Raw genomic sequence first — 27,357 nt, forward strand, 5'->3', positions numbered from 1 at the left:
AAAAAGATTTTTTTTTTAAATAAAAGGTTGGAAACAAAATCAAAACAATGGGACCTAATTAAATTCAAAAGCTTTTGCCCAGCAAAGGAAACTATAAACAAAACAAACAGACAACCCACAAAAAACACGAGAAAAATCTCTGCAAACAATGCAACTGGAAAGGGCTTAATCTCCAAAATATACAAACAACTCATAAAACTCAACAATAAACAAAAGCAAATAATCCAATCAAAAATGGGAGGAACACCTAAATAGACATTTTTCCTAAGAAGACATACAGATGGCTAGTAGACCCATGAAAAATTCTCAATATCACTAATTATTAGAGAAATGCAAATCAAAATTACAATGAGGTACCACCTCACACCAGTCAAAACGGCTTTCATTAATAAGTCTACAAATAACAAATGCTAGAGAGGGTGTGGAGAAAAGAGAATCTGCCTACACTGTTGGTGGGAATGTAAATTGGCACAACTACTACAGAGAACAGTATGGAGGTTCCTCAGAAAACTAAATATAGAACTACCATATGATCCAGCAATCCCACTCCTGAGCACCTATCCAGACAAAACTTTCATTCAAAAAGATACATGCACCCCTATGTTCACTGCAGCACTATTTACAATAGCCAAGACATGGAAACAACCTAAATGTCCACTGATAGATAAATGGATTAAGATGTGGTACATGTATACAATGCAACGCTATTCAGCCATAAAAAAGAACAAAATAATGCCACATTTGCGGCAATGTGGATGCAACTAGAGATTCCCTTTTTTTTTTTTTTTTTTTTTTTCTTGCTTTTAAAGGCCACACCAGTGGCATATGGAAGTTCCCAGGCTAGAGGTTGAATTGGAGCTACAGCTGCCGGTCTACACCATAGCCACAGCAATGTGGGATCTGAGCTGTGTCTGTGACCTATGCCACAGTGCAGGGCAATGCTGGATCCTCAACCCAATGAGCGAGACCAGGGATCGAACCCACATCCTCATGGATACTAGTTGGATTTTTTTCTGCTGTGCCACAACAGGAACTCCCAACTAGAGATTCTCATACTAAGCAAAGTAAGCCAGAAAGAGAAGGACAAATACCATATGATATCACCTATATGTGGAATCTAAAGTATGGCACAAATGAACCTATAAAACAAAACAGAAAACAGACTCACAGACACAGAAAACAGACTTGTGGTTGCCAAGGGAGAGGAGGATGGGAGTGGGATGGACGGGGAGTTTGCGGTTAGTAGATGTAAACTATTACATTCAGAATGGACAGACAATACGGTCCTACTATACAGCACAGGGAATTATATCCAATCTCTTGGGCTAGACCAAGGTGGAATATAGGAAAGGGAATTTATATATGACTGGGTCACTTTTCTGTACAGCAGAAATTGGCACAACATTGTAAATCAATTATACTTTAATAAAAAAAACAGATAATTAAAAAACCATAAGGTTGGAAAAGAAAAAGCTAAACTGTCATTATCTGTAGATGATATGACTATGTATATTTAAAAAAATCCAAAAGTAATACAGATTAGCAAGGCAGCTGAATACTACAATGAAAAAAAAATTATTTGCAATTCTAGATGCCAACAACAAATAAAAACAAAAAGTTCTGCTGTAGCCACTGGCCTACACCACAGCCACAGCAATGCGGGATCCGACCTACACCACAGCTCATGGCAATGTCAGATCCTTAACCCACTGAGCGAGGCCAGGGATCAGAATATATATATATACACACACCAAACAACCCAAATATTTAACTAAGCACTTCACAAAAGAGAATGCTAACCATAAACATTCAAAATAGTATTCAACTTTGTTACTAATTATGAGAATACAAAATAAAACCACAATGGGGAGCAACATCAGCAAAAATGGCAGAATAAAGAGCTCTGAAACGTCACCTCTCCATAAAAGCAATCAAAGAACTGTCAAAAAGAGAAGCTCCCAAGAGTTTGTAGCTCCAGAGCAACCTACCAAAAATACTAAAGGGAGCCCTTCTGGCTGAAATAAAGGGACACTAGAAGCAATTCAAATAAGAAATAAAAAAGCACCACTATGGAGTTCCCGTTGTGGCGCAGTGGTTAACGAATCTGCCTAGGAACCATGAGGTTGCAGGTTTGATCCCTGGCTTTGCTCAGTGGGTTGAGGATCCGGCGTTGCCGTGAGCTATGGTGTAGGTTGCAGACGCAGCTCAGATCCCGCGTTGCTGTGGCTCTGGCGTAGACCGGTGGCTGCAGCCCTGATTCAACCCCTAGCCTGGGAACCTCCATATGCCGAGGTAGCGGCCCTAAAAAAGGCAAAAAGACAAAAAAGAAAAGAAAAGAAAGAAAAAAGCACCACTAAAGGCATATAGGTAAAAATAAAAGACAATATCAATGTATTTCTTCTTCTTTTTTTTTTCTTCTTTACAGTCATACCTGCGGCATATCGAAGTTCCCAGGCTAGGGATTGGATCAGAGTTGCACCTGCTGCCACAGCCACAGCCATGCCAGATCTGGCTGCATCTGCAACCTACACCACAGCTCACAGCATTGCTGGATCCTTAACTCACCAAGCAAGGCCAGGGATCGAACCTGCATCCTCATGGATACTAGACAGGTTCTTGACCCGCTGCTCCACAATGGGAACTCCCAGGCCTATGACATTTTTAACCAATATGTCCTCTCTTGAGGTCAGATAAAAATGTCACACACAGTGCATAAATTCCTTTCCAGGAAGAAACAAAACACTGTCTGTCCCAACAGAGGAGAGAACTAAGAAGCAAATAATACTGTATTTTCTGACATTACATCGTATACCCATCACTAAAACTGTTAAACAAAAAACGGCCACTTACTTGATCAAGATTTGAAAGGCTGTTAGGATCCTGACTCAGACCTTGGTACTGTCCCCTGAGTCTGTCACCAGCAGCTATTTTCCTAAACTTCTTCAGATCCACCACATACAAGGCGCTGAAGAGAGAAGATCCACTTGTTATAACCATGGATTATGGAAGGAAAAGTAATCTCAATGATTAATGGAGCAGATCACTAGGCAAACAGTCTGGGTTCTCATTGAAAAGGCAGGCTTAGGCTCTACAGTGGAGCCCAGAGCCAGCACGTGACACTTCGAAGATGCCACTTCGAAGTTATTACAAAACCCACATTCTGCTACCACAAGCTGTGTCACTCTTTCTTATTTAATTGCCTTCCAAAGTAAATAATCGAGACAGAAGAAGAGTTCTAGTAAATGTCAGCAGATGTAATAAAGCTATAGTAACTATACTCATTAGTCAAAGATATCCTGATGATGTCTTAAATGTTACAGAGGGGAAAAAAACAAAACAAACAACAACAAAACAATCCAGTGTGACAATTCTTTTGGACTAGGAACATAAAGTACAATACTGAAATCGCCATACCCCATCATTTAACTCTATACATGCTGCTTCCTACAGGGCCCCTCACCCTCCAAATCACACTGTGCCCAGAGAAGATAATGTAGTGTTCATTAGAAAAGCAACGAATGCATACACTGGTTATTTTTTATAATGATTTTTATTTCTATCATTATAAAAATATGGAACGCTTCACGAATTTCCATGTCATCCTTGCACAGGAGCCATGCTAATCTTCTCTGTATCGTTCCAATTTTAGCATATGTGCTGCCAAAGCAAGCATGCATACACTGTTTAACCTAGGAGTTCTACTTCTAGGCATTTATCCTACAGATATACTTGAAATATACAAAGTAATGTATTTAATTATCCACTATAATATTGTATGTCATAGCAAGTCCATAAATCATACATACACTGGAATAATATGTTGATCTCCCCCTACAGGTTGATATAAGGTCTACTAGAGACATTAAGTAAAAAAAAAAAAAAAGCAAGACACAAAACTGTAAATAGCATAGTACATATTTTGTGTAAAAAGTCATAATTTTTACCTAAGAATTAAGAAATTCTGGAAGGACACACAGTAAATTAACAGAAGAGGATTATCAGTTGTAGGAACAGGAACTGGGAAGAAGAGAGGCAGAACTGGGAAGATTTTTTCCACTGTATATTTTTTGTAATTTTAATTTTTTTTTTTTTTTGTCTTTTTGCCTTTTCTAGGGCCGCTCCCACGGCATATGGATGTTCCCAGGCTAGGGGTCCAATCGGAGCTGTGGCTGCTGGCCTACGCCACAGCCACAGCAACTCGGGATCCGAGTAGCGTCTGCAACCTACACCACAGATCACAGCAACTCCGAATCCTTAACCCACTGAGCAAGGCCGGGGATCGAACCTGCAACCTCATGGTTCCTAGTCGGATTCGTTAACCACTGAGCCACAACGGGAACTCCTGTAATTTCAATTTTTGAACCACATTAATGTCTTATCCACTATTGAAGTATAGTTTATTTATAATTTTAAATATGCAAAATTAACTTTAAAGAAAATCAAATGAGAGCATTAGAGGCCTTCTTTTTTCCATACCTGATGTGATACTTGCGTCCAGCTAAGTGACTGGCCCAGTAGCCTGATTTCCAGAACCTGTAGCCATCCATTTCTCTGCGGCTGTCACAGAAGGGAGTATAACCGTAAGGAGCACCATCCAAACTGAAATCTCTTAACTCCTTCAAATCTGTTCGTACAATCTGAAGAAGAGAGGATCACAGTCATTTATTAAATAATCATGCAAAGAGAAGTTTCCTTAAAACAGAGAGGGTGGCTCAGGGGCCAACAGCACAGGCAATAGACCCAGCATGAGCCTGGACTGCTCTGCTGATTAGCTGACCAAAGGCACCAACATGTAAAGCACTCAGCCTAGTGCTTGGCACACAGTAGGCTAAGTCTTCCAAAAAAGTAGAAATAAAACAAATTTACATTTCGTACACAGCCTCTCTGTGACTCCGTTTTCTCATCTGAAATGGATAGCTCCCAGGGCTGGGGTTAGGGTTAGGGTTAGGGTTAGGGTTAGGGTTAGGGTTAGGGTTAGGGTTAGAGGATGATGTGAACTGCATGGACAGATGGGGAATGATGCCTGGCACCCAGTAAGTGCTCACAAGGATTAAGTGTGATTATTTTACAATTAGGAAAGCCGGCTTCAGGCTGAGCTGGTTGTGCTACAAATGAGCCAGGTGAGGCAGGACACCAAAGAGCTGGAGGAAGCTTTGTCCAAATAACCTTTGCACACACCAACACCATAATGGACTTGGGTTTCGGCCAGCTCAGGATGAGGGGACAGGCTATAGAACGGAATATACTTACACTTTCTTAGTTTGTATGCTCCAGTTTGTGTGTTCCTTTAAATTAAGTCAATTTTGACAACAGGAAGGCCATCTGAAAAGTTTGGCACTATCAAGCCCAGGCACCTACCTACTTGAGCTTTCTCTCTCTTACCCCTGTGACTAACTCCTAGTTTTGGAGCAAATAACTGGAGATGATAGCAAGTAGTGTTAGACTGTTGAATTTTCCAATTTTTAGTTTGTGTTAAATGAATTAAAGATACAAAATTGCATGCAGGATAACCATGACCATGTAAAAGAGGCACAGGAAATAAGATGAAAAGGAGTTATATCAAATACAAATTTTGAAAGTGATCACATCTGGGTGATGCCTTTCCATATATTCTAAATAATGTAAAATAAGCATGTTATTTCTTCACCCTTGGAAAAATAAAACCATTTAAAAAGGAAAAGGAAGTCTAATGCCTTTAATAGAGCTGCTGAAACAAAGCCTTTCAGAGCTTACCTGATCAGCATCCACAAAGAGGAATTTGTCTACCACCAGAGGGAAGAGCACGTCCAGGAAGAGGATCTTGTAACCCCAGATGATGCGCTGCTTCTCAGTCTGCTGATGAAGCCACCGCGGCCATTTGTACTGAACAAGCTCATACTGAAAATTGTATTTGTTTGCCATATAAGGTATAAACTCCTATTTTCAGAAAAAGGGAACAAAAATCATTTACTTTGCTTAGGAAAAACAACTTCACAGGTAAAAGTCAACCAACATGATTATGGCACAAGTAAAACACATTTATCAAAGAAACATGGCCTCACTTGAGGCTACATAAGAATATCTATGAACTTTTGTCAAATCCCTGTTTTTCAATGACTTCTAATCAACACATGAAATAACAGAAATCTTTAAGTAAAGGCCTTTATTTATTTGCCTATTAGGGCCGCACCCACAGCATATAGAAGTTCCCAGGCTCAGGGTCGAATCAGAGATGCAGCTGCCAGCCTATACCACAGCCACAGCAATGCAGGATCAGAGCAGCATCTGTACCACAGCTCACTCACTGAATGAGGCCAGGGATTGAACCTGTATCCTCATGGATACTAGTCGGATCGGTTTCCACTGTGCCAAAACAGGAACTCCAAAAATCTTTAAGTAAAGGCCTTTAGATAACTGATTTATATCTGTGAGTGGGTGGGAGTATATGTGAAGTGTTTAAGGGAAATGAACTTTAAAAAAAAATACAGTCAATTTACAACGTTCAATTTCTATTGTACAGCAAAATGACCCAATCACATAGTTCCCTGTGCTGTACAGTAGGGTCCCACTGCCCATCCATTCCAAATGTATCCACCAACCCCAAACTCCCCATCCATCCTACTATCACCCCCTCCCCCTCTCCCAACCATAAGTCTGCTCTCTGTTTCTGTTTTATAGATAGGATCATCTATGCCATATTTTAGTGGGAAATTAAGTTCATCTGCCTAAACTTGACTTCAGTAAAGCCTTATTTTTTTTCTTTTTTGGCTGCCCTGTGGCATATGGTCTCAGGCCAAGGACCAGATCCAAGCTGCAGTTGTGACCTACACTGCAGCTGGGGCAATATCCAATCATTTAACCCACTGCTGGAGATTAACCTCTAACCCAGTGCTGGAGGTTAACCTGCATCCTGGTGCTACAGACGCCGCCAACCTCATTGTGCCACAGCAGGAGGAACTCCAGTAACCCATTTTTTTTTTTAGCTTGATTTAATCCTTTTTCACCTCTCAGCCTAACCCAGAGAATGCCATGGCAAATCTAAATACTCTGAACAAATTTGTTGCCATTAAGTCTTCCAGATTCAAAATACATTACCTTCAGGGAATCAAATGTGAACTACCTATCTAGGGGAGATATTACTATGTTAAAAGCAGCCCAATCAATTCTACAGAACAACAGCAAAGAAAAAGATGTAAACAAATCAATTCAGATGACAAATACTAACTGATATAAATAAAGCAGAAAACTTCCCAGGTGTGCTTGTTTTACACAGATGATACGTCACGTCCATAGATGGATCACTGGGTAATTGTTAGTGATAGAACTAATCATCTTTCTCCCTAGAAACCAGCACTATGCTTTCTAATCAAAGGAGGACATGTCTGCTCAGAAGAAGGATGTTACTTCATCAAACAATAGTCTCTCTTCCTACATTACCTAAGTTTCAAACAAGTCATAATTTTGTGTTCGGTTTTATGACAACTACTCCCCCAAGACAGACCAGTCTGGAAGAATAACCAACATAGAATTATGCAGTTGAATTAGGGTAACCTAATAAAAGGAAAATTTTTAAATTATACAGATTTATGTAGAAACAGTAAAAAGTATGTAACACTGTACAGATCTCCTTAATCAGAATGTTCTCCTTTTCTTTTTCTTTTTTAGGGCCGCATCTGCAGCAAGAATGTTTTCCTTTTCAAAGCCTGAGGAGGAACAAACCTTAAATGTGGGGGACAAATAATTCTTCAAGAACCAGAATTTCACAGGAGTCTTGGTATTCTTCAGGACCGAAAGCATCATTATGCTGTCAAACAAAAGCAAATAGTAATCATAATCTTCCAAATCTTCTCTTTAATTTCAACAAAATTAAGTAGAGTTGACCACAAGATCACTCAGTGTTCTTTATGCCAGAGCTAAGTGATGGCTCAATTAGGAAGAGAGAAACCCTTGGCAGTTGAAAATGGAAAACTGCACTTATTCCTTCTTATAGCATTACCACTGGACAGGAAAGAAGGAGTACTTATTACCTATAAAAATACACCTAACAGAAAAAGGCACGTTTTAATTATGACACGTCTTTAAACCCCACCATGAACTGATGTTAATTATGGCACAAATGAATGATGGAGGTTGTGCTGAACTGACAATATCACTCTAAGAAGAACGCCTGTAGGAGTTCCTGTTCTGGCTCAGCGGGATAAGAACCCGACATAGTCTCCGTGAGGATGAGGGTTCAAATCCCTGGCCTTGCTCAGTGGGTTAAGTATCTGGCATTGCTGCAAGCTGTGATGTAGGCCTCAGCTGCAGCTCTGATTCAACCACTGGCCCAGTGTGGCCATAAAAAGGAAAAAAAAAAAAAAAAAGATAGAGAGAGAGAGAGATAGGACAAAAAAGAAAGCCTGTAAAGTTCCGGCAGCACTGTTCCCTCCCCAACAGCCTGTACTAGGGGGGAGAGCAAAGAGAGGTAAGTGGATGGCAAATGGATAAGGAAGCTCAGTAGAGCTTCAGGATCCTCTACTTTGAAAACAAACAAAAACAAATTTTGAATCAAGGAATTTAATTAAATTCAGTTGATACTAACATCTGACATTACTATTTTAGGTCAGATATTACTTCTTGGAAGTATGAGGGGTTAACATGAGTAAAGTGACATTTTGATTATTAGCTATGTTAGATTTGCAGTGGAAAATTAAGCAGTAAAAAGAACTCTGGCATTAGGAAAATTACTCTCAAGGCAGAGGTACACAGTCATAGCTGAGGCTTCCTAACCACTGACCACAAGGCAACCCCTTGGTGACTAGGGCTGCGTCAACCAGCCCAAGTCTATGCCTCTCCTCAGCTCTGGCTGCATGACCTCAGAGGGTGACCCTGAGTCTCGGCCTATTAAACAGAGGTGTTCTTATGTGGGAAGGCAGGTGCATGGCCCTATTCCACCCTTACTCTTTATCAACCTCCTAATTTATGGTTTAAGCAATGCTTGGTAGATAATTCAACACCATTCTCTTTTTTTGCTGCACCAGTAACGTGTAGAAGTTTCCAGGCCAGAGATCAAACCTGCAACATAGCAGTGATAATGCCAGATCCTTAACCCAAGGAGCTACAGGGAACTCTATAAATGCCATTGTTTATGATATACAGTGAAGGTTTATAGCCTTGTAAGAGCTGTACAAACACCTTTTCTATATTTAGCTCCACTTCATGAGGTTGGCTGGATCAAATCAAGTACAATTATATATGTACTTGATATATAATCCTCAGAGTACTTCAAATACACAGAATTTTGACAGACAGGATCCCGTAAAACACTCCCTAAATAAGAACCCTATGACAAATTCATGCACATACACTGAAATAACCAACATGACTAACCGAAGAAATCTTTCATAGAGATGACCAGATGCAACAGAGAATATATTAATGACGTCATCTTTATCCTGTTTCACTTCCTCAGTCTTCTGTCCTCCCGTGAAGCCCCTGTAATAATAAAGGTAAAGACAAGAACACTTGAAATGCTAGTACAGACACACAGGCCTTGAAAGGGAGAGGGAAGGAGGCGGTGCCTCCCCATCCCTGTTCCTTCCCGTGAGCACATGCACAGAGGATGCTCACGCTCTGGAGGTGGATGCAAGGCCAGAAAAAGCAGCCCACAGGACAGACAATGAAGGGAGTCTACTGCAGGAGTAGACTGGATACAAGCTAGTCCACAGAATGACAAATGTACAATGGAAAGTTAACTGGGCAACTGCCATTCAACTCTCCAAAGAGTGGGCAAAACCCAACAGGAGTTAAGAAGTGTGGCACAGAAGTAACCCCACCATGAGAGGGCAGCCAGGGGGGAAACACTCATCTACTCTACATTCAAGTGAAAGACCTCATTTCTTCCTTAAGAACATAACTTCTTTTTTCTGGCTATACCCACCGCATGTGGAAATTCTCGGGCCAGGGACTGAACCCGGACAGAATCTGTACCACAGCAGTGACAATACTGGATCCTTAACCTGCTGCACCACCAGAGAACTCTAAGAACATTACTTCTTTAGAATGCCAGTTTACCATTTGAAGGAATCCCAAAAGCCAGACTCATTCTCATTAGTTCCATCGCTCAGCAAGTCTTCATTCACCATGTCTGCTTTCTTCTGAACCTGCAATCAGTCATATGTAATGAATCTTACTCTTCCTACTGGGTTTAACAGGTCAGGTTTAAACTGACCTTCACTGGATGTAGGCTGAGTACTGCCAACACCTGGGAATTAACTCTCCTGCAAGCCGGGACCCATCCAGAGGCTAGGTGCATTCACATCACCTCAAAGTCTTAAGTGAGGAGCCAGTAACCCCTTTTAATTGTTTGCACTTCGAAAAAGGGGAAGAGAACCTTACAGTTTAAGTAAAAACAGAAGCACAATTCACCAAGCTAACCGCAAGTTCCAGGCAAAGAATACAGTGCACACACTATACATGTCACGAAGGAGTCATCTCATGTCACAGCCTTTTTTGAGGACTGACTAGGACAAAGAGGGGCTGAATCTTCTCTACAGCATAGGGATCACTGTTCTGCTCAACTACGTGTGGCCTGCTTTATATTTTACTGCGTGTAATTATTTATTCCACAATATCCTTCACTTGAATTTAAGGCACTAAGAACTTCAAAATGCTGAAAATAGGGGAGTTCCCGTCGTGGCGCAGTGGTTAACGAATCCGACTAGGAACCATGAGGTTGCGGGTTCGGTCCCTGCCCTTGCTCAGTGGGTTAACAATCCGGCGTTGCCGTGAGCTGTGGTGTAGGTTGCAGACGCGGCTCGGATCCCGCGTTGCTGTGGCTCTGGCGTAGGCCGGTGGCTACAGCTCCGATTCAACCCCTAGCCTGGGAACCTCCATATGCCGGGGGAGCGGCCCAAGAAATAGCAACAACAACAACAAAAGACAAAAAGACAAAAGAAAGACAAAAAAAAAAAAAAAAAAAAAATGCTGAAAATAGAAAGCAGAAATGAGGAGAAATTAAATGGAGCTACCATTTATTACTGCTGTTAAAATGCTCAATGGCATTCTCTCCAAATTTCTGAGAATAAAATCATGAATAACAATGTCAATTGTGGTTGCACAAGCAACACAGTATCTAAGGAAACATCTTATGTAAAATGAGACTTGCATTGCTCACAGAGGTAACCCCAACACCACAACTGACATTTAAGTTTCTCAGTTGAAGAGGCCACAAACTCATATGGACAAAAGATATTGCGCATATTAAGCAGCATTTCCGTAAACACTACAGTAAAATTCCAAAGCTGAATGAAGTCTTGGGCTGGTTTCTTTCATTTTTCTTCAGCTGTGATGAGATGTAACTGAAAAATAACACTGTGTAAATTTAAGGTGTACAATGTGTGACTCCCGGTACAGGTATATATTGTGAAATGATCACCACAACAAGAGCACTATTTGTGGAGTTAACACATTCTATCACCTCACATAGTTTGGGTCTGGTTTCAAAATACGTATTTTCACATAGTAGATACCAAATACTAAGTTACTGCTACTTTTACCAACTATAATAGAGTGGCTGCCTTAATATACCAAACTCACCTTCACTTTAATAATTTTGCTCTTGAAATTGTTGAGGACAACAACAACTTCATCAGCATCAGGTGGAGAATCTGTACCATCATGACTTGGAGAGAAAAGAAAGGAAATTAGATAATCATAATTCTCAAAATGCAATAAATGATCTGACATCAACCTGCCATGTTAGTCCATCATCTTTCTTATAAAGGAGTTTTCCTGAACAAATTATTTTCTCACAACCTACAGGAAATCCCTTCAAGCAACACAGAAGCACTCGTCAAAATCTCTGTTCTTACACATTGAGCCCAAGCTTCCTTCTTGGGTCTCTCTCTGAATTACCTTCCACAGAGTGAGAGGCTACCAGTGCTGGCGGGCACACAATGAGCACGGAACCACCATCTGTGTTCACAAAATTTCAGCCAAGCACGGAGCCTTCAATAAAGGAGTACCTGGGTGCCTGGGCCCTGTACTCAACCTGGCACCCACACTCTGGAGGAAGACCTATAACAAGGACCTACTGCAAGCTTTGTGTGCAAGCACACGGGGCAGAGGAGGAAAATAAAAAGAGTATTTCCCTACCAACCAACTGCAATGCCTAAAATTTCCAGTCACCAATTTTCTTCAGGTATTAACTACAGAAGCCAGGATAAAAGATGAATTCACTGGATTCATTGTCATCCAGCAGAGAGCAGAGTTCTGGGGCAAAGGTAACACTCTGACAGGGAGCATGAAGCATTCCAGAGCATTGTAAGTGCAGGAGGATAAGCGCCCTGGACTGCTGGGTGCAGGAGGCCACCATGGGAAGAGTGGCCAGGAAAAGGGCACACATAAGGGATGGAGTTCAGAAAGACAAAATATAAGCTATCGATGACAGTACTAAAATTTTTTAAAACCATATCTGAGGAAAACATAAGTTGGAGAAAACCCTACTACCTACAATGAAGATGTTATTATAACAGAGAAGTCTTCTACTTTCTTGGTAAGAAATGTGCAGAAATCCATACTGCTTTCATGTGTGTCGGGTAAGATTTTGTGAAACTAAGATGAGGACAAGACAGGACAATGTTTTAAATAAACTCTAATGAAAATCATTCCTGAAATGAATTGACATGAAATCTCACATAACTTAAGACTAATTTAAATTATGTTATGCAAAATTTAGACCACATCCTTCTGAAAGGCAGTATAATTTTTTTTTTTAAACTGACAGTCACTTGCAGCAAACCTTAAAGCAAAAAGCAAGTTTCTGCAGATGCTGTGGGAGTGCTTCCAGACCACCACAGGTATGGGAAGACAGGGGCTCGCACCAAGATTACAAGGGCAGAGCTTACAAGTCTTGTCAATCTGCAACTTGCAAAGGCTACTGAAATATACTATCTTGGGTTGAAAACTCTGACTGCTCTTCATTTCCTCTCTCCTTTCTCAATATGACTCAATTTCTCATCTGCCTAGAGTTTTCATCACAGTGACAGAAAGATATGATTCTGGGATACTGTGAGCAGAAGAGAATGACTGAAGGGAAAAAAAAAGAATGACTATAGGGTCAAATTTGACTATATATATGGTTAGTATTCATACTGCTTATTATCCAATTACACCTTGACAATTCCACCGTATTTAATTTCCTGGAAAAGCGTGGTTTCATCACACATACAATTGCAAATTAAATTCTTATTAACTGCCTGTCAGTGTAGTATTCAATTCAAACTGATCCTCACTGCAGAATGTTCTGAAAAAAATGTAACCATATCACTTAATCCTACCTGTAGATTCTATAAATATCTTCAGAACGTCCCTTCCTTAGTCTGAGAATCCAGGCACCTGGGTTGGCTTTTAACTGAAAGTAGCCCTAGGAACAAGATGAAAAGACAAATTTTAGTTCTTGGAATCATCAAAATTTTGTTTCTGAGGGATAGTTGTTTCTTTTTCTGAAATTTCAGTCACCTATATTTTAAACAAGATAGTTAACAAACCAATACATCTTTTAAAATTTATACATTAGAAACACTAGAAAAATACAGGCTCATCAAGCCAAGACTGCCCTTTAGCTGTACCTCAATGAAGAACCAATATATGATGTGCGAATAAGTCTCAAATCTCAAAACAAAGACCAAAAAAAAAGAAAATCATTGCCTATTCATAAGCAACATATTCTCTTGAGCCAATGTGGTTAGGGCAGAATATTCTAGCATATTTTCTTTTAAGTTATCATGTCATTCAAATCTACAAGCTTAACTAAACTGATTTTTTTTTTTTCAGCTAGACCCACAGCATGTGGAAGTTTCCAGGCCAGGAGTCAAACCTAAGTCACAGTAGTGACAATGCCAAATCCTTAACCGACTGAGCCAGCAAATAGGGAACTACAAATTGACGATTTTTACACTGACCAAATTCAGTCAATCATGAATCTTCATCTCACTCATGTTCAGAATGCTAACCACTCCATCATAAACTGTGGTTTCCAAATTAGCATGACTCAGTATTGCCTCCTGATGTACTGATTATTTACCAGATTGGCCATGACAATGGTGTCCACAATGACGGGCTTGGCTGAAGTTCCTAATGTAAACTGCAATCCTCGTGGGGGCTGGCCGGTGGTGATATCGTAGCAGTGACCTTCTAGCAACAGGTACTCCAGTTCATACTCAGCAGCCACTATGCTGTCCACCTGCAATTCCAAAATTAAATTACTTGAAGACTACTCGGCAATCAAGAGACAAATGACTGGTACAATGCAATGACATGGATGAATCCCAAATACATTATGCAAGATGAATGAAACCAGACATAAAAGGCTATATCCCTATGATAACATTTACAAAAAATTTAAGAAAAAGCAAAACTGTACAGATAGAATTCTAGCAGATCAGCCATTGCCTGGGGCCAGGGGAAAGAGGAGGGGATTGCCTACAAGGGGGGAAAAGGGGAATACTCTGGAGTGATAGAAATACTCTGTATTTTGATTGTGCTGGTAGCTAACAAGAGTATATGATTTCAAAAACTTAGGTGGGTGAAAGGAGAGTCAAAGAAAAGGACACAGAGAAAAAAATAAGGTTATTCCAAAAAGTACAGATGAGAAGATAAGATGCTAATCTAGGAAGGCAGTATTGGAGAAAAAAGCATGTAAAATAAAACTGCTGAGAGAGGAGCTCCCACGGTGGCACAAGGGGATTGGCGGAGTCTAGGGAGTGCTAGGACACAGGTTCAAATCCCTAGCCCCACACAGCGAGTTAAGGATCTGGCATTGCCATAGCTACAGCTTGGGTCGCAACTGCAGCTTAGATCTGACCCCTGGACTGTGAACTCCATATGCCACAGGGTGGCCAAAAAAGAAAAAGAAAAAAAAAAGCTGTTGAGAGAATGAACAGATCTAAAAGCAAATAAGCAAATAATGCTGGGGGGTTTGGAATGGAAATGTTCTAAAATTGGGTAGTGATGATGGTTGTACAACTATAAATACAATAAAATTCACTGCATTATTTTAAAAAGTTTTTAAAAATAAAAGCAAATAATGGAGAAGATGAATAAGATAATCCTACAAGGATTAATTTACATAAGAAAACAGAGAAACATTGAAAAAAATCAAAAAAACCTCAGAGAAAAATGAGAATTCATCTTAGCCTTATATAGTTGAAAACACTGCTGTTCTAAATGCAAATGCCCAAGATGTATTTAATGGCTCCATAATGGCATAAAACCATTCATGTTCTGCACCAACTGCCTAAGTTACTGCTAATTCTTTGCAGAAAATATGATATAACTACAAAGTCTTAGGGCAGTTCGGCTTTAGCTAATTAAAGAGTTTCTACTCTAGGCTAGTTCAGGCTTGGTTTTACAGCCTATCTAATGCTAATAATGAACTATTTGGAGCTTAACGTGTTATTGCAACACTAAATTCCAAATGTATAATAATAAGAGCTAAGAGGGAAACCTCCACATGCTCACAACCTCAGGCTCTGTATTTTCAACAGAATGCAGAGAAACTGGAGGAAGTCTAAGAAAGAACAGCAAAATTTCCGAAGATACAGAAGAAACCTGCTTTGTATTTGATCCTATACTTCTTTGCACTGTTCTTTAGTGCTATGGCCATTTTATAGTTTCTTCAACAAAAGTTGGTTCTTTAAGGGCAAATATGTATTCCCTGTTTTTAAAAAATATAGTAGATAGGATTAGGGTGGAGAAAAAGACATGTGTGTCTGCATGTGTGCATGTGCACACGCACACACGTACCTTTTTCTTTCCTTTTCCCTCTTTCTCCCTCTCTCCCCCCAACTTAGTACCAAAGGGATTCTCCTTAAAGAAACTAGAGTTATTCAATCTAGTTTCTTTAAGGCTACAAAGTCCTTTTGGTAACTATCTTCAAGTCTATCTCCTATTTTCCCAGAAGATAGAATCAGAAAGCAGCCTTCAATTGGGGCAGGAGATATTCAGGGAAGACACAAATGTCTTAAAAAGGAAGGAGGCTCTTAAGCACTATAAGCCCCCTGGAAGAAAATTAATTTTTTTTTTTTTTTTGGTCTTTTTGCCTTTTCTAGGGCCGCTCCCACAGCATATGGCTAGGGGTCGAATCGGAGCTGTAGCCACTGGCCTACACCAGAGCCACAGCAACATGGGATCCGAGCCACGTCTGCAACCTACACCACAGCTCACAGCAACGCCGGATCCTTAACCCACTGAGCAAGGGCAGGGACCGAACCCGCAACCTCATGGTTCCTAGTCGGATTCGTTGACCACTGCGCCACGATGGGAACTCTGAAAATTAATTCTTTTGTTAATACACTCTGGAGTTCCTATTGTGGCTCAGTAGGATAAGAACCTGACTAGTATCCCTAAGATTCGATCCCTGGCCTCACTCAGTAGGTTAAGGACCCAGCATTGCCTCAAGCTGCAGTGCAGATTGCAGATGTGGCATTACTATGGCTGTGGCATAAGCTGGCAGCTGCAGCTCCGATTTGACTCCTAGCCTGGGAACTTCCACATACTGCGAGCTTGGCCCTAAAAAGTAAAACAAAACAAAACAACAACAACAAAGAAAACCCCACTCTGAGCTAGGTATAGAATGAGGGCTGTGAAGTGACATTAAAGACACATCAGTGAAATCATGCTATCTTTGAAAATGGGTGAAATGGGTGAGGGAAAAAGGAACATTTACCTTAGACTCCAAATACAGTTACATGGAAATAAATGAAATAGACAATGGAAAAACAATAAAGAAAAACCAATGAAACCAAAACCTGGCTCTTCACAAATATCAACAAATTGACAAACTTATAGCTAGACTGTCTGGGAGAAAGAGAGAAAAGCCCACTTACTGAAATCAGCAAAGATAAAAGAAACATCTCTATTAAACTTACATTAAAAAGACTATAAGGAAATGCTAAGACTACCTGTATGCCAAAATTACATAACCTAGATAACATGGATAAACTCCTAAGAGACACCAACTTCAGAAATTGACTCAAGACAAAATAGAAAATCTAAACAGACCTATAACAAGGGGTTGAATCGGTAAGTTAAAAATTTTCCAGTTAGGCAAGAAAACCATAGAAAGGCATTCAAACTGGAAAGAAGTAAAACTATATTTGTAGATGACATGATCTTGCATAGGCTTGTACCTAAGAACTATAAAACATCGTTGAAAGAAATTTAAGACCTATATAAATAGAAAGACCGCCCATATTCATGGTTTGGAACATTTAATATTGCTAAGAAGGCAGTACTCTCCAAATTGATCTAGGGATTTAATGCAATCCCTATTAAAAACCCAGCAGTCTTTTCTGCAGATATGAACAAGCTGATTCCAAAAGGCAAGGAACCCACAATAGCCAAAACTATTTTGAAAACAAAAACTGGAAAACTCATTCTTGCTAATTTCAAAACCTAATACAAAACTACAGTTAACAAGACTGTGGTATTGGCTGAGGATAGATATATAGATCAGAGGAGTAGAACTGAGAGCCTAGAATTAAACCTTCACCTTTAGGGTTAACTGATCCCAAAGAGAGGTGTAGAGACCATTCAGTGGGGGAAAGAATAGTTTTTTAAAACAAATGTTGCTAGGACAACTGGATATCCACATTCAAAGAACAAAGCTTGAATCCTACCTCACACCATTTACAAAGATTAATTCAAAATGAATCAAATAACTAAAATGTAGGTGTTTTAGACTAGAAGAAAACATTTGAGCAACGCAAAAAAGCAAAAGCAACAAAAGAAAAAATAGGTAAATTGAACTTTGTCAAGATCAGAAACTCTTGTGCTTCAAAGGCACTTTTATGCTTTTTTTTCCACCACAAAAAGGTGAAAAGACAACCTATACAATGGGAGAAAATTTTTGGAAAACTTATTATCTGATAAAAGACTTGAATTCGGAATATATAAAGAACTCTCACAACGCAACAATTAAAAGACAAGGCAGTTTTTAAAAATAGGCCAAGGATTTGAACGGATATTTCTCCAAAGAAGATACATAAATGGTCAATAAACACATAAAAAAATGTACAATGTCATTTGTCATTAGGGCAGGAATGAAAAATGATTCACTAACTTTGGAAAACAGCTTGGCAATTCCTTAAAAAGAAAACAGGAGTTCCTGTCATGGTGCAGTGGGTTCCAACTAGGAACCATGAGGTTTAGGGTTCAATCCCTGGCCTCCCTCAGTGGGTTAAGGATCCAGCATTGCCATGAGCTGTGGTGTAGGTTGCAGATGCAGCTCGTATCTGATGTTGCTGTGACTATGTGGTGTAGGCCAGCAGCTGTAGCTCTGATTAGACCCCTAGCCTGGGAACCTCCATGTGCCACAAGTGCGGCCCTAAAAGCAAAAAAAAAAAAAAAAGAGTTAAACATAGAGTTACCATACAATTCAGCTATCCCACTCTTATGTATACATATACATATTTATGCACATATAATGTACATATATATTCTCTTAATAGATATTAAGCAAAATAAAAGCATATCTACAAAAATGCTCATAGCAATATTATTCATAATAACCCCAGAGTACAAACCACCCAAATGTCTATCAGGGATCTAGCCATACAATGCATATTATAAATAAGTTAATAATAAAATGTGGTATATCCATACAATGGATTACTACTAGGCAACAAAAAGGAAATGAAGTGCTAATGCTAAAACATGAATGAGCCTTGAAAATAATTTAAGCGAAAGGAGCCAGTCATAAAAATACATGATCCTATTTAGATGAATGTCAGGACAGGCAAATCTGCAGAGAGAAAAAGTAGATTTGTGGCTGCCAGGGGGCCAAAGGAGTAGAGAATGACTACTAATGGACATGGAGTTTCCTTAGGGGTGCATAAAACATTATAAAATTAGATATATTTTAGAATATTAAAACTTCTAAAACTACTGAACTATACACTTTTTCTCTCTCTCTCTTTTTTTTTTTTTTTTTTTGCCTTTTTAGGGCCACACCTGCAGCATATGGAAGTTCCCAGGCTAGGAGTCAAATCAGAGCTGCAGCCACTGGCCTTCACCACAGCCACAGCAACAAAGGATTCAGGCAAGATCTGTGAGCTACACTGCAGCTCATGCAAATGTCCCATTCTTAGCCTATTGAGCAGACCAGGGATCAAACATGCATCCTCATGGATACTAGTCAGGTTCCCTACTGCTGAGCCACAACAGGAACCCCTGAACTGTACACTTTAAAAGGGTGAATTTTGTGGTATGTGACTTGGATCTCAATGAGGCTGTTATTTATTAAAAATACAAATAAACCTGAACACTGATGTCTCAGAAGATCACCTAGATTGTGATCCAGTCTGTTCAGCCAGTGACTACCACCATTACATCTTCAAGAGGCTTTACACACGATTAGATATCAGGAAGCCACGATATACTTACCTCTTCTAAATAAATATTATCCAGGTCATATGGTGTTCTGACAGACTCTACCATCCAACTCTCAGGTGTGTTCAAATTTAGAGTGAACAGAGGAGACTGTGGCATATCCAAAAATTTTGCTATTGGACCCTTAGCAAAGCTGTTGTCTGAACTAAAAGAAATCTCTGGTTCTAAAACATAACGGTAAAAGCTGAAATTGAAAAGAAAAATGTTAGTTTTTTAAAAATACAAGCATAGTCCTTGAGTTTATAGGCATCCAGACAGGTAAACAACTGGCTTAAGACAAAGTAGATTTGATTTTTTTTTTTTGGTTTTCTTAGGGCCACTCTCATGGCATATGGAGGTTCCCAGGCTATGGGTTGAATTGGAGCTACAGCCGCTGGCCTACACTACAGCCACAGCAACATAGGATCCGAGCCACATCTGCGACCTACACCACAGCTCACAGCAAAACCAGATCCTTAACACACTGAGCAAGGCCGGGCATCGAACCCACGTCCTCACGATCCTAGTCACGTTCATTAACTGCTGAGCCACGACAGGAACTCCAAGACAAACCGGATTTAGAAGGTCCTTCCAGATTGAGGAGTGTTTCTAAAACTCTCTCTTGACCCAATCATACCTCCTGTGCTTGTTGCAGATGCCAGAGGAGAGGAGGGATTAAGTGGGAGGTCTTTCCTTCCTGAATGGTTGGGAGTGGCTGCTGCTGGGGGGTCACAAGCATTTTCTGAGCACTTGCCTCCCCTTGGTGAGAAAAACTCATTTTTCTCTCTCTCAAAAACAAAGTCCTAAACAGTACCTGAGCTCTCTGGTGGGCCCTGAAAACATTACATGTTTAAATAATTTAAACATTTCTCCTATATGAGGACAATGGTGAAAGCTGGAATTCTTTTGTCACTTTCAAACTCTGCTTCAATTCACTTAGAATCTAACCTCTAAAACTCAGCACATGTGCAAGTGAGGAATTTCCCAAAGCCCCCAAATGTGCTACACTATTACTATTAACTGCTTCTCATATAACCTTTTCCATAAATGACCATTCCAATGCTCAGCTTGCCTTCTTTTTGAAGATACATGCAAATGAGCCACAGCAAGCTTCCTCTGACACATATGCAGTCTAACTTATAGAAATAACTGTTCTAAGAAGAAAAACAAACGAGTGTCCTTCTACAGCAGAGCACATTTTAATGTAAATTTACATTACATCGATGCAAATATTGTTTGAGAACTATATAATTCTGACCAAAAAGAGGAAAGAAAGAAAAGGACAGTGCAAGTAGTCTGGGTTAATGCCACCTAAGTTTTTGGAACTTTGGATTAGAGCAGAAATTCAGCAAAACCAAACTTCGGTAAGTGATTTTTTTCAAATAGAACATCCATATATAAACCCATTTGATCTTTAACATCTAATTTCAGCTTTCAGATTTAGTGTGGTTTTTCTGGTGGATGCTTTCTTAACCAGCTTGTTTTACCTTTTCAAAGGCATGTCGGAAAGTTTAGACTGGCAGTTCATAAATACTCTTAGATTCATGTTGATCAGCTGAGTTAAAACCTAAAGAGAAGACCAGATAACAAAACATAAAAAATCTCTTCTACAAAGTGACTAATATTTGAGACAAAATATTTATATTTTTTCCTCTAGAAATGTATCACTTGATACTGAGTTAAGGGAGAGAACATTTCTTAATATCTCAAGGAAAAATACAAAACTTTACTTTAAAAAAAAAACAAAACTCAAAAAAAAAAAGTCAAGACAACTACTGTATTTTTGGTAGAGTTCTCTTAAATTTTTTTTTTTATTAGTTATTTATTTATTTATTGTCTTTTTGCTATTTCTTGGGCTGCTCCTGAGGCATATGGAGGTTCCCAGGCTAGAGGTCGAATCGGAGCTGTGGCCACCGGCCTACGCCAGAGCCACTGCAACGCGGGATCTGAGCCGTGTCTGCAACCTACACCACAGCTCATGGCAACGCCGGATCGTTAACCCACTGAGCAAGGGCAGGGACCGAGCCCGCAACCTCATGGTTCCTAGTCGGATTCATTAACCACTGTGCCACGACGGGAACTCCCCCTCTTAAATTTTTTTTAAAACAGCAATATCTAAGTACATATCTAAAAGACATGCTACTCAAAAAATGCTATTTATAAAAAAGGAAAATGATGAAGAATTCTTTTACCTTTAATTCTTTGCTAATATAAAATAAAATGTATCATAAATAAAGGTAATCTGGAGACATTTTGCTCTAAAGATAATTTTTTTCCTTGATTACATGATGTAACCAACCAAACTTGTACCCACTTTCTAAGGTTATAAAGTTGTTTTCAGAGCCATAACCAATCTTTTTGAAAACACTTGCTCTGCCCAAGATGCCCCATAGCATTTTCCAATGCCTTTTAAGGATAACTGAGGGAACAGTGACACTCCCAGAGAATCTCAGGGCATGTGACCACTTGCCATAATATGATGTAACATGGATGACGTGAACTGCCTCTGCAGTTGTCCCTACCAAGAGCAGTGGGGCAAGCCTCTGTGCTTCTCTGGTGACAGGGTCAACGACAGCCACGACATCAAAGTACGTCTCCCCTTCCTTTGGCTTCAGTTTAATTGCACTAGAGATCAAAAAGATAAAACATTAATCTGAAAGAAAACAGGAAGCAGTTGATTTCCTTCTTGGGGGGTGGGATGGGGGACATCCAACATAACCAGTCAGCCCTCTTGGCATTTCAGAAAAAATTTAGATTTAAAACAAGGTTACATCGTGGTCAACTACATGATTATGTCCATCTAAAAGTTTGCAAAACCCTCTAAAAGCTTCTAAAGTTTGTTTTTGATAGTCAGAGAACCTTTACGCCAATTTTAATTTCTTGCCAAGGTTATGACCAGAGAAATTGGTTTTTTAAAATAATTAAAGGAACATATGAATATTACATACTAGAGACTGACATAAGAGAGAAAAAAGGAAATAAATAATAAAATCTCACCATTCCAATTCAACCACTTTGTGGCAAATTTCTACATAATCCTCTTTAAATGCCTATATAATGATCAGATGCACCCACAGAATATCAGCAACTTTATAATAAGTTCATTCTTTCTGCCAGAAATTTATTATAAAGATTTTTCCATGTTGTTACTCATCAAATATCCTGAATATGAAATAATCTTTGATTTTCCAAGTAAACCTGCCACAGTTTATTTAAGCTATTCTTTCACTGGCCATGTAGATGGCTTTCAACCTGGAATGAACTTCGTACATCTCGTTTTCTTTCATACTTGGAAATTTCTTTAGGATTAACGTCATCCTAGACATGAGATTACTGAATCATAATGATATAAATATTTCTGTGGCTAATACCTCTTGTCAATCACATTTGTTGAAGAACTAAACAATTTTACAAGGCCAAGAAATGAACTTTACCACATTGTTTCAGTATGAAGTTAAACATATTTTGTCTGTTCTTAATAAGTGAAAAATGACACCTTCTAGGATTTCTGGGGAGAATGTCATTTTCCCACATGTACTTTCCAGTTACCTGGCCTCCTTCTAAAGGCCACTTTGACTTTAAGGTGACTTAAGAGGAGCAGGATCCTCTGATATATCTTTAAAAGGAATAAACTTGAAAGGATTTTAAAATACATCCAATATTCCCTAAACATTAACTGCAGACATCAATGCTTATCTTTGTTTGCTCTGAACAATATTTTAATGTGGTTAGGATACTAATCACCACTTTTATATAAGAACATTTACCCTGCAGGATGAAAACAAAAGTACAAAACAGAATGTGACAACAAAATTGGGTAAATACAGTTTAAATGGTAATGATGGTTATTTCAAATCCAAAACTGTTTTTATAAATAACCAACAGAATAGCTTTGTGACTGTATCGCAGCACATTTTCAATTTTTAATTATTTATAATTCTGGGAAGTTCCCTGGTGGCTCAGGAGATTAAGAACCCAGTGTTGTCATTGTTGTGACTCTGGTTACTGCTGTGGCTCAAGTTCGATCCCTGGCCTGGGAAGTTCTACATGCTGCTACCACAGCCAAAAAACAAAAATTCCAGCTACCAATACTTATTCCAATATAGTATTCTTTTTTTTTTTTTTTTTTTTTTTTTTTTTAACTCTAAAACAGCTGTTCTCAAAGTGTGGCTCCAGATTAGCAGCATTAGCTTTACCCAGGAATTTGTTAAAGACAAGCTGTTAGGCATAACCCAGATGTACTGAATCAGAAACTCTGGGAGTAGGTCCAGCAATCTGAATTTTAACAAACTAAGTAAACATCAAAGTATAAGTGTCACTGCTGTCAGATAACTTGGACCTCTGTGCTACCTAAAAGGCAGGGCTCATTGGAGAAGAGCATTATACAAGCTCCTGCAAAGGAAACAAGAAGAGGAGTCCCAGACAGTCCCCTACAGAACAGCAAGTGAGTCAGGCCTGTAAGCCTGGAGGGTCTGGGGCAGAGTTCTGTATGACATGTCCATGTTCTGAGCCGGTGTTATAGGTGATCCACAACAGGCACACCCAGAAACTGGCCCTGTAAGACCTTTTTAACCACCCTCCATCTCTGTACCAAGAAAAAGAGGACAAGACAAAAACCAAGAAAAGAGGGATATTGGTGTGGAACTGGAGAACAATATAAACTAACAATGATGTTTAAATATACTTGCTGCATTTGCTAGAGAAAAGATCAGAATAAGGCTGAAAGTGACAGGACAGAAACAAGATTAGGGGATCACACACACTTTTGTAATATGAGTAGAGCAAGTGTCAAAGAACCCTGCTTCGCCGATTTTAATGTGCACAAGAGTCACTTAGGGGATCTTATTACATTGTAGATGCTGGGGCCAGACTTGCATTTCCAACAGATTCCCGGACAATGCCCTGCTCCTGTTCCATGGAACACATTTTCAGGGAGAGAGGACATATAACTGATAATTTAGCCTTTTTGTTTCTTGTGTAAATAAGAAACTTCTGACTTAAATATAACAAACACTCATTTAACTAACACAATTCCAATAAGAAGAAAGTCTCTATAATTTGTATCATAACAGAATTTGTAACCAGGGCATTTTAATTATAAACAACTCACAGAGGAAACAATGTTCTAAAACGAGAAGAGTTCTTAGGCAAACAAGATGGCAGGTCAATTAAGGATGTTTCCTGCGGTAGTAACCAGATAAGAAGTCACTTCCTGAAAGTGTACAGAAGGAAGAGGATGGTGCTCGCGGGCAAAATCCAAACCAGGGTTATTAGCAAGGAGCCACAGCCAGTGAGAAAGGAGAGGAACTCCATTCTAGCCCACAATCACCAGTCTGCTCAAATCTGATTCCCCATAAGGACTGGCTGTGAGAAAGTACAGGCCAATTAAACCAAAGTTCAATCTACCCCGGACTTATTAAACCAGAATCATAAGAGAAGCAGGAAAAAGGCTTCTGTAACTAAAGCCTCCTTGGTGATTCTGAGGTGCAATCAAGCTACATACCCACCTGGTAAGGCAAAGGCTACACACACCAACTATGGGTTTTTTCCCTAAATACAAGCTAGTCTTAAAAGTAATCACAAGGAAACAACCCAGACTGTGGGACATTCCACAAGACAACTGGCCTGGACTCTTAAAAAAGTCAATGTCATAAAAGAAAAAAAGAATTAGAACTGTTGTAGCTTAAAAGAGACTAAAGAGACACAACAACTAACTGCAGTGTGTGTGAGATATGGACCAAAACAAAAAACAAAGCAGTTGTAAAAGGTCTTAGCAGGCATTGGAGAGATTTAAAAATGGACTCTGAATTACATAATATTACTTTATCAAGGTTTAATTGCTGAAGTATGCTAATAGTACTATGGAGCTACTCCTAGTACCCAGGAGATACATATCGAAGAATTTAGGCATGATGTACAATGATGTCTACAACATACTCTGGTTCAAAAAATGTGAATGCATGGATGTTTATATGCAAACATATACTATACATACACACATGCACACACATATACACAGGGATAAGTGTAGCACAATGTTAATAATTGGTAAAGCTAGGTTAAAGATATTTGGGTGGTCACTGTAAAAGTCTTTCAAACCAACTATGTCTAGATACTCATATTGCAACAGAACAAAGGGTGGGGGAAAAATGTATACATGTAAGGATAACTTGAATCCCATGCTATATAGCAGGGGAAAAAAAAAAAAAAGTCTTTCAAACCTTCTCTGACTTTGAACTTGTCAAAATCAAAAAACTGGAAAATGAAAGACAAAGACTTCCTTATAATGTTATACTTATTTATGTTTTATTGAAAACAAGACAGCTTTCAATAAAAAATGAGAGGAGACAAGTGCTCCAACAACCTGTTTATTCTTTAATATCAGAAAATTGCAACTGACTTGTTCCATTAAGTACTATTTTCTTAAAGGGTGTATTCAGAACTATTTCAAGATTTATTTAGAAATAAATGTCAACTTTTATGCAACTGAGATCTGTTATATGAGTTTTATATATGAAAACTGCATGCCAAGTTTTCCATTCCTATAAGAACTTATATACAATTTATATGGAAAAATAAAGGAGCTGAGGTAAAGGTAAATATGAACAAATTCAACACTGATTCGATACCTGTGTCTGTCTTCGAAAAACTGATACTTGATTCTCGTATCTCCTTTTGGTTGAGCTGACAGAAGAGCATCCACCTTCATTACCAAGTCACTTGCTCTGAAAGACATGGTGAAAACTTAGCATCTCTTTAACTGAAGGTTTGCAATTGTTGCCGGAAATAATATAATCAACCTAAGTACTGAATGCTAACAAGACGGTGTGAACAAAGTATAAACTCTGCACCAAGAGGCTTGAGAAAAAAGGTACAGATTTTGTACTTGATGAGTTTTATAAGTGTGCATAGTACATAGTCTGGCAATTATACAGTCCACAAGGTCTCCAAGGACCACAGAGAAAGGGAGTGGTCCAAGGGGGCCACATCAAGCCTATGCCTGTGACACAGTGGCTTCAAGTCATGGGGTACCTCCTGGCTTGCATCAGCAAAATATTTCATAGGCTAAAACAAAGGGCATCACTCAAGAACCAATGAGGTGGAATTCCCATTGGTGGCACAGCGGAAACGAATCTGACTAGGAACCATGAGGTTGTAGGTTCGATTCCTGCACTCACTCAGTGGGTTAAGGATCCACCATTGCCATGAGCTGTGGTGAAGGCTACAGACTCAACTCGGATCATGCATTGCTGTGGCTGTGGTGTAGGCCAGCAGCTACAGCTCCAATTTGACCCCTAGCCTGAACCTCCATATGCCATGGGTGCAGCCCTAAAAAGACACACACACACACACACACACACACACACACACACACACACGAGAGAGAGAGAGAGAGAGAGAGAGAGAGAGAGAGAGAGAGAGAAAGGAGTTCCCGCTGTGGCTCAGTGGAAATGAATACAACCAGTATCCATGGGGATGTGGGTTTGATCCCTGGCCTTGCTCAGTGGGTCAGGGATCCAGTGGTGCCATGAGCTAAGGTGTAGGTCACAGACATGGCTTGGATCCCACGTTACTGTCGCTGTAGATGGCAGCTGTAGCTCCAATTCGACCCCTAGCCTGGGAATCTCCATATGCTGTGGGTGCAGCCCTGAAAAAAAAAAAAAAAAAAAAAAAGATAAAACTATGCATCAAAGGACAATATATCAAGAGAGTGAAAAGTCAACTCATAAAGAGGAAGAAAGGGAGTTCCTGTCATGGCGCAGTGGTTAATGAATCCGACTAGAAACCATGAGGTTGCAGGTTCGATCCCTGCCCTTGCTCAGTGGGTTAACGATCCGGCGTTGCCGTGAGCTGTGGTGTAGGTTGCAGACGCGGCTCGGATCCCACGTTGCTGTGGCTCTGGCGTAGGCTGGCAGCTACAGCTCCAATTCGACCCCTAGTGGGAACCTCCATATGCCACGGGAGCGG

At 39.6% G+C, this 27,357-nt stretch overlaps 1 protein-coding gene and 1 non-coding gene across 5 annotated transcripts in view; both read right to left on the reverse strand.

Moving 5' to 3' along the window:
• UGGT1 (UDP-glucose glycoprotein glucosyltransferase 1) overlaps positions 1–27,357 on the reverse strand; it is a 123,221-nt gene that overhangs the window by 18,110 nt on the left and 77,754 nt on the right. For all 4 annotated transcript variants that reach the window (XM_021075942.2, XM_021075941.2, XM_084998507.1 and 1 more), the window contains 13 exons: positions 26,019–26,114; positions 21,912–22,014; positions 20,877–20,956; positions 19,405–19,594; positions 14,045–14,203; positions 13,299–13,384; positions 11,557–11,641; positions 10,033–10,121; positions 9,349–9,453; positions 7,699–7,783; positions 5,734–5,916; positions 4,477–4,637; positions 2,851–2,965 (listed from right to left, as the gene is read on the reverse strand). In XM_021075942.2, coding sequence (XP_020931601.1) covers positions 2,851–2,965; positions 4,477–4,637; positions 5,734–5,916; positions 7,699–7,783; positions 9,349–9,453; positions 10,033–10,121; positions 11,557–11,641; positions 13,299–13,384; positions 14,045–14,203; positions 19,405–19,594; positions 20,877–20,956; positions 21,912–22,014; positions 26,019–26,114 — 1,537 coding nt within the window. The remainder of the gene's footprint in view (positions 1–2,850; positions 2,966–4,476; positions 4,638–5,733; positions 5,917–7,698; positions 7,784–9,348; positions 9,454–10,032; positions 10,122–11,556; positions 11,642–13,298; positions 13,385–14,044; positions 14,204–19,404; positions 19,595–20,876; positions 20,957–21,911; positions 22,015–26,018; positions 26,115–27,357) is intronic.
• LOC146395910 (U6 spliceosomal RNA) lies at positions 3,567–3,673 on the reverse strand. The gene has a single exon (XR_014830644.1). It is a non-coding gene; the product is annotated as a U6 spliceosomal RNA (small nuclear RNA).

Source organism: Sus scrofa, chromosome 15 (assembly GCF_054392235.1).
Source record: "Sus scrofa isolate SSC_HxYL_T2T_F1_AM1 chromosome 15, Sscrofa_HxYL_maternal_Yorkshire_Landrace_v2.0, whole genome shotgun sequence".
In the NCBI taxonomy this organism is placed as follows: domain Eukaryota; kingdom Metazoa; phylum Chordata; class Mammalia; order Artiodactyla; family Suidae; genus Sus; species Sus scrofa.